Below are 17246 nucleotides of genomic sequence, written 5' to 3' on the forward strand. Positions count from 1 at the left end.
ATNTATATATATATATATATATATATNTATATAATAATATAATAATATATAATATATATAATATATATATATATATATATATATATATATATATATATATATATATATACACGAATATGCAACTGTTGCAACTGTTTTCTCGTATTTATATTTTACTCACCATGGAACAAATTGCTTGTTTGCTCTGATTAACGTCGAGTTTCAGTCGAGCTGCTGTGTAAAGAGTTTCTCTTGTTGTAAGATATGGCAATAGATCAAATTGTTGTGGTATGTAACACACCTGTTTGCGGAACATTTTTCTGTTTTGTTTCGCACTGTTGACGGTAATGGTGCCTTTAATATTGACCTGTTGTTTGCTCAATATGATTTTTAGCAGGGTGGTCTTCCCCGAACCGGAAGGACCGACTATCACCGTGACTTTCCCCGATTCGAAATGTCCCGTTACATTATGTAGAATGATTTTCTTAGTCCCTACAGTTGAACATTCTTATTTTACTATGTATAATCAAAAATGAAATATCAGTGTCGTATTTACGCATATTATATCCAAGCAGAACAATTAGGTCGCAATAACGTAACATTAAGTGATGACTGATTAAAAAGTGACTGATTAAAAAGTTTAATAATTTTGGAATCACTTTAACGCCATTTTGATATCAACATGATTTTTTTTCTATTTGGATAAGATCTATAAATTTAACGACATCGTTCGATAGTCGTCCGTTGTCCTATCTCAGTGAGAAATAATAATGGAATCGATATAGAATTGATGTCAATTCGACATCGAAATCAAGCATGTCATCCAACTTATTTTGATTTTATACTATTATTTTGATTTTATTTAGAGAAATTTATTTTAATATTATTAAAATCATAAACGTATTTTGACTTGTTTTATTTGGAGAATAATATTTATAGGGTAAGTTCAGACTTAGACAGAAAACCAGAAAGTAGAAAAGCAACAGCCAATCTAAAATTTCCGCTGATAGTAAGCAGTGGTAGAAAACCGAAACCAGCGCGAGTTCTGACTGGTTACTGCTTTTCTGCTGTCTGTTTTTCTGTCTGGATTTGAACCCACCCTCATGGCTTCTGCACACTGGACGCGGAAACGCTTGCCACGCGTAAAATGTGAGACAATAAATTTACAGCTCCTAATGTGTTCATTGGTTACTGCATCATTTTGCCATGCAGTAAGCGTTTCCACGTTCTGTGTGTAGGAGCCATTAGGATGCGTCCAAACTATCGAGCCAAACTTTAAACCGCATTTATATCATAAGCCGCATAATATCATTTTGATATCTGGATATCAATCATGAAATTTTATCCCTAGGATGGAAAGTGAAAGATGAAAATTTTAATCGTTGAAGTTAATGGAGAAATTTTTCACTTTTCACTTTTCATCCTAAGAAAAAAAGTTTCATGATATCCTGTAATGACCTTAGGAAGTGATTAAATCAATCTCTTGCACACTTATCTAAAATGTCTGAAGATATCATGACACAAAGTACACGGAAAGCATATTTTATAATATTTTTACCATGTTTAGTTTTATCATAAATGTGAAGTAATTTAACAATCTATTAAACATTATAGATAAGAATGATAAGAATTTTTGAAATACAAAAAACATTGGTAAATTGCATATTATGACTTCACCGATTTCAAGGTTGTCAAGGTTATGACCCTGAATGACCTCCAATGAATTTTAACTGTCGCTCGTTATTTATTAAAGTTATTAACAACAAAAGTTTAAGAAATAACGTCTTTTTTTTGCTATATGAAATGTTCTGCTTTAAAATATTTTATGACTTTCCACGCAAAGCGACTTTCACCCCACCTTCCCCCCTCTAGTTCAACGTTATTTCTCAAACATTTTTTGTTAATAACTTTTTAATGAACAACGAGCGACGATTAAAATTTGGAAGTGCGATTCAGAATCATGACCTTAACAATAGATATGACTTTATGTCAAGACTTTGAAATCGGTGAGGTCATCGATACTATGCAGTTTTATGAAAACATTTTATAATAGAAATTGTCAAGCAAATTGTTCTAAGAAAAAATATTTATCATGTACTTTACAAAATTTACATATTACATTTTAATACAAATTAATTGTTATTATATTATTTTAGCACGCGCGCGCGCTAAAATAATACACACATACACACACACACACACACATACACACACACAATTTTCAGGAATTACTAGAGAGTTCTTAAATTAATTTTTGTATAGAATTAATAATTGCACTGCTAAAATGCAATACATTTACTTTTGTCTTCACATCTAATTTTAGAGTTAGTGAACAATTCTGTAATGCTGCACCTTGTACTTTATTCTATATGAATTTTTATTCACAATTCACAAGAAATTTCCGCGTTCATGTATCGATGATGCTGCATCAGCCTCGTGGATAAACAACTTTTTTTAAATGATGATTTTTAGTATAAAAAGTAAGAATATCATCGGATATATCTTATCTAAGTGTTGCATAGTAAAAACATCACAAATGACTAACGTAAATCAAATTAAAAATATTGTTGTATTGTGAAATTTATATAAGATATTTTATATATGGTGGAGAATTTACTCGCTTCAAGCGGATATCTCGGAAACTAAGAAAGATAAAAAAAGTTTTATGTAAAAGTTTTCTTGGAGGAAAGAAAATGAAAATAACGAATTTTATATACATAGAATATCAAGATCAACATAAATTTTTTAAATTAGTAGGAAACTCTTTCCTTTAATTTTAACTCTTTATATAATATGGATTGTAACCTGAAATATTTCAAAAATGTCTTGACATTAATTATATTCCTCTTAGTCAAGTATTCCCCCCCTTTGAACTTTCGTGTATTCTCATAACGCAAAAAGAACCTTATAGGCTTATCATATTTATGGTAGTTAAAGTTTTTTTTCAACCTCAATCTGGATCTTCAAATTATATTATTTAAAAGTTACAGCAATGTGAAAAATCATAGCATAGGATACCCATGAGCGGCTTGCTAGAATTAAAGTCGATCTGGAAAGTAGAGATTTCAAGCTTTAAAAGGTTTTTTAAATATCTTGCTACGATGATTTTTCATTGAGTTATTGCTATTTGAAAATATTAAAAATTTGTGCAAAAATTTAATGGCCTGTTTTTTTTTGCGTGTGTAAGTGTATCATGTCTTATAGTTATGATTTTCAAATTCTTTCCAGAGAAAGAAAATTTTTTCCACAAACAAATATATTAGGGTGAAGACGCAGAAAAATCATTATATTTAATAGATATATAAAAATATAGATATATAAAAAATGAACTTGCCTTTGAGATTGCAAGGAACCGAGTAACAAAGATCGTTGAATTCGATGTACATTTGTGAATTCCACGATTTCACAGGTTCCAACAATATTTCTGATTCTTGCATATGAATCTCGCAGTCGCTTTTCAGTATCTTTGCTGCATTATTTTTATCGTTCATTTCTAGCATCTCACTAAACACTTCGTAAAATTATAACTATAAAATTATATCCGTTGTTCCTTAAATTGATTAATTTAAGAGTTAGTAATTACAATATGGTACGACAAAACAAAGATGCACAATATGCGATGATCATCTAATACTTCATCAATCGCATTTGTCTGATTATAGTATTAAACTTTGGTTTTATGTATTGACTGACGTCACGCTGCAGATTATAGATGTTTTCTGTGATTGAATCAGTGTACACTTTTAGTGGAATTTAAAGTGAGATAGATATACGTTTGATATATATTTGTTTAAAGCGAGAAAGAGAGTTCTAGAATAGTCTAGTGAGGGAAACAGACATATAAGTGTGAAAAGTAGTGTCTAGAAGTTATGAATTTCAAAATCGGGCCTCGCCAGAAGCACAAGCCTGAGAGAAGGATGTACAAAACAATATAAAAATCCTTCTAAATAAATCGAGTCCAAAATTCGGCTCGTGAATCGAAATATTTCTACCTCTTTTCGTCTTGGTAAAAGTAGAGCGTAATAACAAAGGATAGCTTGAATACAGATCTGTCTAAGCATTGTATGAATAAAGGAGCTCATCTCTCAATTTGCAATTATAAGCCGTTTTTATTTTGTTCATTATTGCCTGTGTCCTAATACCCATAATTATTATGCTACGCCGATCTTCTTCTAGCATTCTTATTTTTTATTATAGAAAAATATGAATATTCCCATACAGCACGAAATTTGCAGCAGTATCCTGGTGAAAAATTTTCTCAGAATTTTTCATATAATTTTTCAGAATTTCTATATAATTTTAGAACTTTCTCACAACTTTTTTTATATTGGAACATTTCTCAGAAAATCTGTATCTTTTTCAGAATATTTTCAGAATATGTTAATTATAAAATATCGTTAATTATAAGATTTCTAAGATTTTTTGTAAGTATAATTCTGATGAAATATTATTAAAATCTAAAAAATATTTTTTAAAAATTATGGAATGAAAAATTTCAGAATATTTCAGAATTCACTTGTATGAAAAATTCTGAGAGAAAATATAAACTTTCCGAATATTTTTGAGTATTTTTGAAAAATGTTCCAATTCGTATAAAAATTATGAGAAAAATTTTCACTAGGGTATTGCTGCAACGTGTTACAATATTGCAATGACGTAACGTTTGAATAGAATATAAAACTGGAAACACAATAAAAAGCACAGGCAATAGGAACAGGGATAAGAAATTTCAACTTATCAGAAACCTGAATAATATTGGGTTGTCCGGTTTGTGCCGATTTTGAAGGAAAATTGAAACGCAGATTTAAATTTTTAATTTTATTTATTAAATTTAAATCTTTTGCGGCACGAACTTTCCGGACAATCCAATAGAATGGACGCTTTCTGATAGGTTGAAATCTTTTATTTTCTGTTCCTATTGCCTGTGCTTTTCAGTTTGCTGATGCTTTTGTGTTTCCAATTTAATTTCCAATTTAAATCAAACGGAACGCTGGCATCTAGTCTTTATTATTTACTCTTCATTTGTCTCGCTCTATCGAAACAGCGTATGGAAACGGCTCATGAGGCGGGTTTTAAGTGAGTCTAGCTCTAGAGACTTGTTTCTAGTTATCTGTAAGGTATCTTAATCAGTATAAAGCATCTGTTTAATCATGAAGTGGTTTCACAGGTTAATGCAGTAATGCTTCTTCAAAAAATAATTGAATACAGCTACTTTAAAAGAATAAAGTCCAAGTAATACGTATCTTTTTTATTCTCATTCATTTTAACCTAAATAATAATATCTTTAATTTTCCTTAAAAAACTAATAATATAAAAAATTATACTAATTAAAATAAAATTTATACATATTATACATATTATAGTGAGGGACAAAAGTTCCGGAACGGTTGAATATCTTAAAAAGCATTTTTAGAAAAATGCATTTTTTAGAAAAATATTTCAGACATAAAAATTGTAGAATTTAAAAAGAACTATTTACTTCTCGATCTTATCGATTTGATTTTAGATGATATTGTCAGATCAATGTGTATCCATTTTTTTAAATGGAAACTCTTTTTCATTACATACTCTTGTATCTTATCTCGAGAATATTTTGAAATACTATAACAATATATATAACTCTATATATATAACAATATATTTTTTCATTAAATATTTTTTGAGTTAATATGTTAAACATTACAATACCACCGGCATTAGCATTATATGTAAGTTGAACATTATGATACCACCAACATTAGCGTTATTATGAATATACAATAAGTGTACAACTGGATGAGTAAACTTACAAAAAACTTGACTTTCAACGAGTGATCTGACGATAATTACACAAACCTTGGATCACGTTTAATAATTACATAAACCTTGGATCACGTTTAATAAACATAAAAAAAGAATTTAGTAATACAATATTAGCTAAATATCAGTTGCTGATTCAAACTGTATTGATAAAAGTTGGCTTTTGAAGATAAAACACATTTGTCATCGATTCAACTTTATTTAATTAAAATTAAAAGCGTACTTAACATGAATAGTTAAAAATGAAATCATATCATGTTCGATTTTTTTAATGATAGCATATAACTATGCCTACTCTGATGCATACTAGAATTCATTAATACATTGAGCGCTGCATATACATGATTTTTATATTTATTATGGATAAATAAATATATATTATTATATTTATTATTATTACTTCATAGCTTATTCCCTTGCATGCAAAAGAAATAATTGCTAATTTCATAATTATTTATCGAATGTCAGACTGTATACATCAAAGCAAGCATAGCAGCATGCATGCGTGCATGCTTATCATTCAAGAAATCGAGTGATTTCATTTTAAATAAATGGCTATTCTCATTATCTTAGCCGCGTAACGGAACATTCCATTCGCAATTGTTTCTGAGATTTACGAGTATTTTTACAACAGAAAATATTTTTCGCTGCAGCATCTAAATTTTAGCAGTTAATAAATTGAGCTTTGGCAGCAACGACAGTAACTGTTCCTTACTATAAGGACATGTTTTAAAAAATACGCCGCAGCTCTATTTTAGCTGCGTTGACTAATCTTTTCTCTGCGTAAAACATTACAATTACAGAGTTTTGCAATATAACGTACTGAACATTAATTAATAGAAAAACATGCTTATATACTTAAGCATTAAATTACGGTGAGGACTCTAAATAAAAATTGAAACGCTCAATTGATATGAAAAGATAACATATTAATTTTATTATAATAAACCAATTAAAATTTTTATCAATAAAATGTAAAATGCTTATGTAAACTTCTGCAGTTCTTGATGCATAAATAAGAAATCAAAATATAATAAAATAAAATAATAATTAAATTTCTTGAAATATTCAATATACATAAAAAATGTATAAATGTATAAATGTTTCAATCCTCGATTTGAATTCTCTTTAGTGTAATAGTCAGTAAATATATAGCAACAGAAATGTGAACAGTAATCTCTCTTCTTGGTTGTCATCTAATATCAAACAGTTAAATATCAAAATATATAATCAAAACAGTCAATAAAAAATGATCAAATGAAACGATAAAGCAAGAAAAACGTCTTGCGAAGTAATGTATTATGCAATGAGAAAAAGTAAACCCAAGTAGCACATGACATTAGCTAATATTCTATCTTTATACTGAATGTATTGTGATTATACCGAAGAAACTGAAAACGTTAATGTGACGTCTCAGTAAAATATCATTTTTTGTATATTGTCAAGAGGTATTAAATATAATAACTAAACTTCAATTTTAATATTAAATGTACCGTTATTATATCAAACATTATATTAAAACTCTCTAAAATATTCTTGCGTTATCTCTCATGTATATTTGTAATATATTTTCAGAATAAATGATTTTAATGCAGAACTAGAACGCTATTTGTATCAGTGATAATCTAACCTTTATTCTGTTACTTACGACGAAATCTGTGTCGAAACTTGAAATTCTTACTTCCGCGTAATACTATCTCTAAAAAAAATCGTCGCATTATTTAACCCGACATTCATAGTTCTTTTTATGATCATCTTGAGTAATGTCTTAAAATGCTAACAGAGTTCTGTGAGTGAAAGTCATGAAGAACCGTACTTATCCGCGGCAAACGCATCTCGATTTAGGTGCTGTTCTTATTTGAATATTTATACCGGAAAGTGATGCCGAGGACTTATGCCAGGACTCGGTAAAGTAACTGATATGACTTATTTGAAATAAAAAATATAAAACAGATTCCAAAAACTTATTTAAAAATATTAAATAAGAAATAAATCACAAGAAATTATTTAAAATATAAAGTAAGAAATAAGGCCCGAAAATGTATTTATTTATTTATTTATTTAAAATATAAAACAATTTTTATTTAAAATAACTCGTTTTTTATTTCAAATAAGTTTTTGAAAACTATTTCTTATTTTAAATAAAAAATAGATTTCGAAAATTTACTTAAAATATAAAATAAGAAATATGTATTTTAAATAAACGTTTCAAATAGTAAATATAAAATATTTTAATGATTTTGTTTGAATATATAAATGTACATTTATAAGTATAACGTTTCAGTTTTTTTATAGCCTATAATTCATACTTAATAGTATTAACTTTCCGCAAATCAGAAATGAAAAATCAATATGGATATGTGAATATCTCATACATCACATGTTATACTTTATATATAAACTTACTATAATTTAACTATTCACCGTTATTACTTTTATCACGACGGATCAGTAATGTAACTGATACAATTTATTTAAAATAAAAAATATAAAATAGTTTTCAGAAAATTATTTAAAATACAAAATTGTCAAAAAATTGATACAACTTATTTAAAATAAAAAATATAAAATAAATTCCAAAAAATTATTTAAAATATCAAATAAGAAATAAGTCAGAAGTTATTTAAAATAATAAATACTAAACTTTTTAATTTTTTCTTTATTTAAAAAATATATTTTAAATAATATAATAATATTTATTTGAAATAAAGACCGAGCTCTGATTCTTGTACACTAGACGTGAAAACGTCTGCAGCAAAATAATGCCGTAGCTAATAAGCAATTGCAGCTTCTAACATGTTCACTAATCTAATCTAATTTTAAATCTAATATACAAAAGTGCTGGACAAAAGTATTAACACAGAGGATGCTATAAAATAAAAGTATTTTCAAAGATTTAATTCTCTGAAAATACTATTTCATAGTAGTAATCGTGTATCAATACTTTCATTCAGCACTGTATACGCAAGCATGTCGCGAGATTGTGTATATTTACGTATATATGTGCATGCATACCATACTAGAGACATCTCTAGAGACTATGCAGATACTATAGAGATGTACTGGAAACGTATTAAAGACATACTCATACATTTCAGAATAACTATGGTATATTACTAGGAGCGGAAGTCTACGGGATGAGAAACCGCGGACATAGTAGATTCTGAAGAAATACTCTGTACATCACAAACGTGTCTCGAATATCTTGACCATGTATTCAACAAACATTTGCGATATCGTTCTAACGTTGTCAGAACATAGATGGCCGGAAAGTTTTTACTATGCATTTATTTTGCGTATTGACAACTGCGTTATATTCGTTCATTTACCTTATGATATAATATTTATTTACTGTATGATATAATATTTTGAAGGAGAATGAAATATCTTCTATCACTTGGGTTCGAATAGAATAAGTCTTGAATAGCTACAAAGATACTCCATTCGGGTTTTATTTTTAAAAATTAAAAATGCTATGTATACTACTTGACTTTTATTTTTTTTAAATAGTTGTATAACTATATACGCCTAAAAAAATGCTTCATATATTAGTATATCTATAATTATATATATGAAGCATTTTTGTTATGGATTGTTATACATTATTTGGCGATAATTACATAAAAAGAATAATTTTGCTGAAGTATCTTATAAAAATTTAGATAAATATAGATTTAAAAATAATTTTATTCTCGTTTATCAAAGTAGTTTGATGTAAGAAGAGCATGATAAGTAATACTGCTAAAAAGTTTTAAAATTATATAATTATATAATTATATAATTATATAATTATATTTGTTAGAATGTTTTTTAATTAATTTTTTAATATTGCAGTTTCTTATTGGCAAATATTTTTACCAACGTAAAAAATACGGTATTAAAAAATTCTGAAAAAATTCTCAGAATTTTTATGAGAAGAAAATAAATAATTTTTGTCTCTTGCTGTTTCTTTCTCAAGTTAATAGTATTTGAGTAAAAAATTATTGAAAACCAATATTCAGCAATTTTTTCAGTAATTGATATCTTGTTAACTATCTGAAAATTGTAAAATGGTAGAGATTTTTCGACTCAATTTAGTCCACTGTATCACGAGCGCTGTCAAAACTTACTGTATAATTACTATAAATACACTCTGTATAATTACATAAAATTATACAAATTATATAACATTATATAACATTATATAATGTTACATATAATTATATATATAAAACTGACATATTTTATATATAATTATATATAATATATTATATTACATTTTTCCTGAGAAATCCCATTCTCTCTCATTCCAATATCAAACGAATAAACAGCTCAATAAAAAATTTTTTATATATCAATATGTATAAATTGTATCTAAACACGCATAAATATTCATATATAATCATATATAATTATATATGAAATATGTCTATAGATCTTTCTTTCTTTTATAAAATTACTTTTTAATATATTAAAAATAATAATAAAGATCAAAAATAATTCATGGGACAATTTTTTTTGTTTGTTTTAGACAAAATCAGATTTGAAAAAGTGTAAAAAATTTACTCATACATAACTATGTACCTATAATTTTATATGCAATTATGTATCAGTAATTCTTTTACATTTCTCCAAAATTATTTTTTTCTAAAACAAATAATGCGAAAATTTTCCTTTTAATTATTTTTGATGTTTTCTCATTATTATTATTTTTTTAGTAAAAGTAATTTCACAAATGAAAGAAGGATATATAAATATGTATGGACATATTTCATACATAATTATATATTTTTATGAATATTTATATATGTTTATATATATTCATGCATATAAAATTTTTTACTGGAAATGCAAAATATCTATTTCGTATTACATGATTGTCACTTAAATATATTTATATTAATAGCTAATAATCACACAAACAACTAAGATCGTAACTGTATTATATATTCACTATAGACTGTAAGAATTGCAAAGCACTGTTTTATTGAGCACTTGTGAACGTTTTAAAAGAAAATATCAAGACACAAAGTAATATACTATCTGCCTTCACGAGTACTGCATTAATCATCGATATGAAATGCCTAGCTCACTCGTCATGCAAACAAACACCAATCAAGGTCGCATGTCAAAGCCCTCATTGTCATACATTATACCTAACGTAGAAAGAGTAAATATGTTAAATAATCTATTCATTAATTTTATATAATCTCTAATGAGTGAACTATTAATGCGCTATTGAACTATTTTTTTTACTTTATTTCTTAATTTCATTATCATATATTATTCTCATATACTATCTTCTCATATACTATCTCATATACTATTCTCATATACTACCTCATATACTATCTAAATGATTAAATAACTCGTATATTATCCTAAATGATCAAAATTTGTAACGATGGTATACGATTATCAAAAAATTAATACTTTACGAGATATTTAACATTTCAATCATGTCAATATATACTTATATGTTAGAATCAGATGTAAAATATCTAATGGTTTTTTTATTATCTTTAATAGTTTTATATGCAAATTACACACACACATAAAGGAATCATATCATGTAAAAAAAATTACATAATTTCATTTAAAAAAGTAAAGGTAACCTTCATATCTTTTCGATATTTTCAACTAGAAAAAAAAATCTAACCAAAATATGTACATGTACAGACAGTGATGCCTTAACACTTGAAATTGTATAAGTATTAGGACATATTCAGAACACGCTCTCTGTTTCTAGATTTGTACATCATGATTGTTGATTCAGCAAAGTTATTTCAATGTATTTTAAGAAAACTTTATATAATATATAATAAATATACATATATATTAAAAAGAGCAAAAAAAACAGTCTTAATCTCCAAACGGAAAGCCTTCGGACACGGAAGACTTTCACAAAACGTATACATCAATTATAAACAAAATTTGACATTGTTTTTATCTAATCGTTTTGTCAATCTATTAATTGCTTCTCAGATAGTGACAGCCTTACCGTTAACATATCTTTCAAAAAATTCTTTCTGGAAGATTCGATCTACAGTACATTATCAAGTTTTAATATAGCGACTGTGTATTATATACATTATATTATTACTGATCTATATCTGATGACTGGTATATTTTACACGATTTTATGGTGAATTTGACGAAATATTTCTTCTTAAGAAATATTTCTTCTTAAGAAATAAACTGCGATCACGTTGGTGAATGTTATTGAGATAATGTTTTTGTTTGGTTTTTATAGAATTTAAAAGTAGATAACATTTTAACAGATTTTTATTTTATTCAGATTATTTTATTTTTTATTTTTATTTATTAGTTAACAAATGTTTCTTTAATTAGAATATCATAAAATTCCGAACAATCGGTCAGTGAATTGCTTGCAAGTAATTCATGATCTTCGTGAGATTCATCAATATCGCTACATAAATTGGAAAACTTTCATCACGATTTTTTTATGACGATGGAAATTAATTTTAAGATTGTGAATTTTGTGAATTTTACAATTTTCGCAATAGTTAATAAGATATTAATTGCTAAAAATTGTTAAACATTTTTTAATAATTAACTCAAATACTATCAACTTTACAGAAAAACTACAAGAGACAAAATTACTTACTGCAAGAGACAAAATTGTTTATTTTCTTCTCATAAAGCTTTAAGATTTTTTAAAGTATTTTTTCAGAATTTTTTAATATCATATTTTCTCATGTTGATAAAAATAAGGAAATATAGTACTAAAAAATTGATAAAAAGTTCTGAAAAAATTCTTAAAGCTCTATAGAGCTCTATTGATAGTTACTAAAATTTGCCCAGAGCCGACCGTTTTTAATAGTATCTCGTCCGCAGTTATGATTTTATCGACAGGGAAATGGATGTAGCCACGTAGTATCCAAATCGAAAATGTATGTACTGGCGGTAGTGTACGAGCAATTTGTCGATGGTGTCATGAAAAACGTCGGCTTCTCTCAGGTTTCTCTCTGGAAATATATAGAAATTACAATACAGCTATGTTTTATATTTATATTTGCTGTTAAGAATTGAAAGATAAACGAAATGCAAATGTTTAATGTAAAAATAGGCGCGGCTTGATGTGATTTCTAGCAATGAGAAATCTAAGAGAGGATGTCCTTTTTCTTATAAGTGCAAAATGTCCCCCCCCCCGCGCATTATTACTTTCTAAATTACTTTCTGTTCCTGATAGAAATAAATCGCTAAAATCATTGAAATATCTATTATTTTGATAAATTTTAGTTATTTTTATTCAACGATTTATTTTCATCAGGAGCATCGTAAAAAATGGATATTGTTGTGTAGTTCATACTTCTTCAGAAAGCAATAGTCCGTAGGCATTTTGCGGTTACAAGAGAAAGATCCTCATGTCGATAGTTTACTAGCTGCATCCATAATGCCTCCGACATATCAGCGCGATGTTCGCGCGCGACACGCGATATATCCAATGAGTATAGCTTTATCGATGTTTTCATTCTAAGGTATACTTTCATTGGATATTGCGTGTCACGCGCGACGAACGAAATCAAGCTGTCGGAGTTGTAAGTCCGCCACATGAGAACGTCGTTTTGCGTACCTGACTTCATCACATCAGCGCGATTCGCGACGCAATACGCGACATTGGACTATGAATATCGCTTTCTGATTGGTTCATGACATCTTAAAATTGTACGTAAAAGTTTCAAATATAAAAGCAAAGCATAGAGTTTTTGTAATGTATATAATACAAGAAGAAAATGAATTAATTAAAATTCTTTATTTCCTTCTTTTCCATGAAATTTGCACAAATAATCACATAAATTAATGTATACAGAAAATTACCTCATTACGCCTCTTTATAAGAGAAATGTGATTAGATAATTTTTTTTAGATGGCTATGCAAATTTGAATGTAGATCCTTTTGTAAAGGTTTCCAAGCAAAATAACAAATCATTATGATATCAAAATGATATCAAAATGATGCCAAAATAATCATTAAAAGTCATTTTTCAATCATTTCTGATTCATTTTAATGTTATTTTGACGTTATCGTAATTTTTATTGTTCGTGTGCTCCGGCCTTAAAAATTGACTGGGTGCGATTCAAACTGCAAACGCTTCAATCCAAGAAGAACAAGAAAATCAAAATAATACGACGTAAAATTAACATTATTTTGATTTTCTTGTTTTCCTTGGGAAAAAACTCTTTGGTCGGTCAATTCGTAAAATTCTTTCTTTTAATTGATCAATGAAGCATTTGCAATGTCAAGTAAATTGCAACCTACGAATATGAGGCTATGAATACTGGCTTTAGAATCATTTTATCTTTGTTGTTTATTAAATGTTTTCCTGAATTGTAGATGGCATTATTGTATGCCACACTCTTCTTATAAAAATTTATTTCCACATTAAATATTCATATCACCGTGAAATAATCGATACAATCATAGATAAAGCATCGATGAATAGGATTCTGAATCGGATGGGTGACTAAACTTTTGTATTTTTGTTAAACAAAATTTTCTTAGCAAAGAAATTCACCCCACTTTAGTAGATGCTATACAAACTGTGGCTTAACATTGTAAGAAATAAGCATAAGAAATAAGATAACATGAAAAAAATATCAGGCTGCTCCGAGATTCGAATCGAGACCTGGACTGCGTTCCATTTCACGCATAATGCGCATGATGTATCATTTTATCCTCATCGTTAGTCCTAGTCTTCGCCGAGTGTCAAACAAAGATAAAATGATACATCATGCACATAATGCGTGAAATGGAACGCAGCCCTAGTCTCCTCCGAAATAATAAACTTCTGTCCTGCCATCGAGGCCCAGTTCCACAATTCACGATTAACTCTTAACTGATTCGAGGTTCAACTTATTCATTGTCTCTTTTCAATTCTAGAATTGAAAAGAGATGAGTAATAAATTGAATCTCGATTAAGAGTTAATCGTGAGTTGTGAAACTGGGCCTGAGCCACACAGCCTTGACCTGAGTCCAAGTTAAGGTCCAGTTTCACAACGATTCACTCACGGGTAAGTCTTAACCGAGATTCAACTTGTTGAATTTTTCTCATCTTTTTCCAATTCTAGAATTGAAAAGGAGATAATGAATAAATAAAACCTCGATTAAAACTTAACCGTGAGTCGTGAAATTATTTAAACATATCAGCTTTGGATTCCTGATGCAGTCCTATTCCAAAATCTAAAGAGGAGGGACCAAAATCCCTCTAAGGTCCAGTTTTACAATTCACGGTTAACCAGATTAACCGAGGTTCAACTTACTCATTATTTCTTTTCAATTCTAGAATTGGAAAGAGATAAGAAATAAGTTGAACCTGAATTAAGATCTAGTGAAACTAGATCTAATTCTCTTTGCCTTGACCGTATTTCGATATTTCCGATTAAATACATACATATATTTATCAGAGAGAAATTCTCTGATTTGATATATATTCTCTTTTCTGATTTGATATATTGCCAGTACTAAATATTTATAATATACGTAATGCGAACTATAGATGTTCACTGCTGGCAGTTGTATATCAAAGCACGGCATCATCGATGAGATTAAGACCCGATTGCAACATTACTTTGAATGAAGCGTAAAACTCTCTCTGTCTCGTTTTAAAGCGAAAGAGAGACAAAGAGAGTTTTAAGCCTTAAAATCAAAGTAATGTTGATGCAATCGGGCCTAAGGGGCTCCGCACAATAAAAGGAACAGAAAACAAAGAATAAGAATTTCAACCTATCAGAAATCATGTATTGTGGAATACATAGTTTCTGATAGGTAAAAATTCTTATTCTCTGTTCTTTGTTCTCTGTTCCTTTTATTGAGCGGAGCTCCTAATCGGCCTTGGAAAAATTTTTGTGACTATCAATGAGGCACCAGACGTGCCCGGGGATAATTGAATAATGATGACATTATCCATGATTAATAAAAATTTGCAATTATTAATATAAATATTTTGATACATTATTAAATTAGTAACTTTTTTATCATAAATGATATATAAATAAGTACGCATACTTTTAATGCTATATCTTATATATTGCCGAAAAATTACAACTTTTTTTCTGCAATTATCATCTCCATTGATAATCAAACTCGGATGATAACATTAAAATCACAGTTTTAAATAAAAATCGAATATTATTAAGTTTTAAACATTTATACATGTTCTACGAAACTAACAAATCATAAGTATCGCATTATCAATTTCTTACTCTTGATCAATTAAATTTTAACAGTTACACAAACTTTCAGAACTTTGAGAACTGGTTGTCTTTAATAGTATCTCGGTGCCGGCACGAATATAATCGGGATCTGTAGTTTAAAAAAAGCTAAATATCCCGCTTGCTATTAAAAAATTATCTAAAAATGGCGGACTTCCGATGAATTCGCTTCATTCTCCCTTGATTCTTTCAAGCTCACACTCACAAAGCGCTCATAAGCGCCGTGAGTGTCAAATCGAACGCAGCTGAAATGCGAAGCAATGAATATATGATACCTTTTTTAACGCAAGCAAGTATATGAACGCATGTGAACGGATCTCGCGTCGACTGTCCGATTACATTCGTAGCGGCATCTCGTGCGCGCGCGAGAAAGAGAGTGAGAGAAAGAGGCAACGAGAGTAAGAGTGAATAAGAGAGGGGGAGAAAAAAGAAAGAGAGCGAATTCGCGAGTTATCGCAACGAGAGAGTACGGGCAAGCGGCGGTGAACATATATTCCATATCGTACGACGTATTGTTCGTTTCGCGGAAATATTCAGAGAAATTCGAGGGACACTCGGAGCGGCTGTTGACGCGCCTGCTTGCTCATTCGCTCGCTCGCTCGCTCGAACGCGAGAGAAGTTCTTCGTCGTCGTCGTCGTCGTCGTCGTCGTCATCGTCATCATCGTCATCGTTCGTCGTCCTCGCGTCGTACCCGCGCCACGCACGGTTAGCGCGCGCGACCCCGCGATCGCGCTCGTCGACTACGATTTTCGTCATCAGCTCCGATTGGACATCAGTCCTGTCGTTATCCCGTCGGTGGCATCGGATATCTCTTTACGACTGCCACGGCGAATGTGGAAGCTTAACGGTGTGTTACGGCTGTCGTGCCACTGCCGTCGCTGCCGCCACTGTGCATCTTGTGCGTCCGCGGTATTCGTCGCTTACCACCGGATCTCAACGGGGTACCATTATACGGCAGTGAAACGGTTTGCAAGGATCTGATTGTCAACCCGATTGTGCGGTGCCCTCGAGAAGAAGAGCGAGAAAAACGAAAAAAAAGAGAAAGCGAACAGCCGGAGAAGGAGGGAGAAAGAATAGAGGGACGGAAAGCGAGAGGAAGAGAGAGAGAGAGAGAGAGAGAGAGAGAGAGAGAGAGAGAGAGAGAGAGAGAGAGAGAGAGAGAGAGAGACGACGACGACGACGTACGTCGTACGTACGTACGTCCGTACCGTACCGTACCGTACCGTTACCGTACGTACGTACGTACGTACGT

At 29.6% G+C, this 17246-nt stretch overlaps 1 protein-coding gene across 1 annotated transcript in view; it reads right to left on the reverse strand.

The window, feature by feature from the left end:
* The window catches only part of LOC105627902 (ATP-binding cassette sub-family G member 4-like), a 12223-nt gene extending 8744 nt beyond the window's left edge, over positions 1-3479 (reverse strand). The window contains exons 1-2 of the mRNA XM_012209174.1: positions 3314-3479; positions 161-471 (exon numbers count right to left, since the gene is read on the reverse strand). Coding sequence (XP_012064564.1) covers positions 161-471; positions 3314-3479 — 477 coding nt within the window. The remainder of the gene's footprint in view (positions 1-160; positions 472-3313) is intronic.
* Positions 3480-17246: the final 13767 nt, after the last annotated feature.

This window comes from Atta cephalotes (genome assembly GCF_000143395.1).
Source record: "Atta cephalotes unplaced genomic scaffold scaffold00010, whole genome shotgun sequence".
Taxonomy (NCBI): domain Eukaryota; kingdom Metazoa; phylum Arthropoda; class Insecta; order Hymenoptera; family Formicidae; genus Atta; species Atta cephalotes.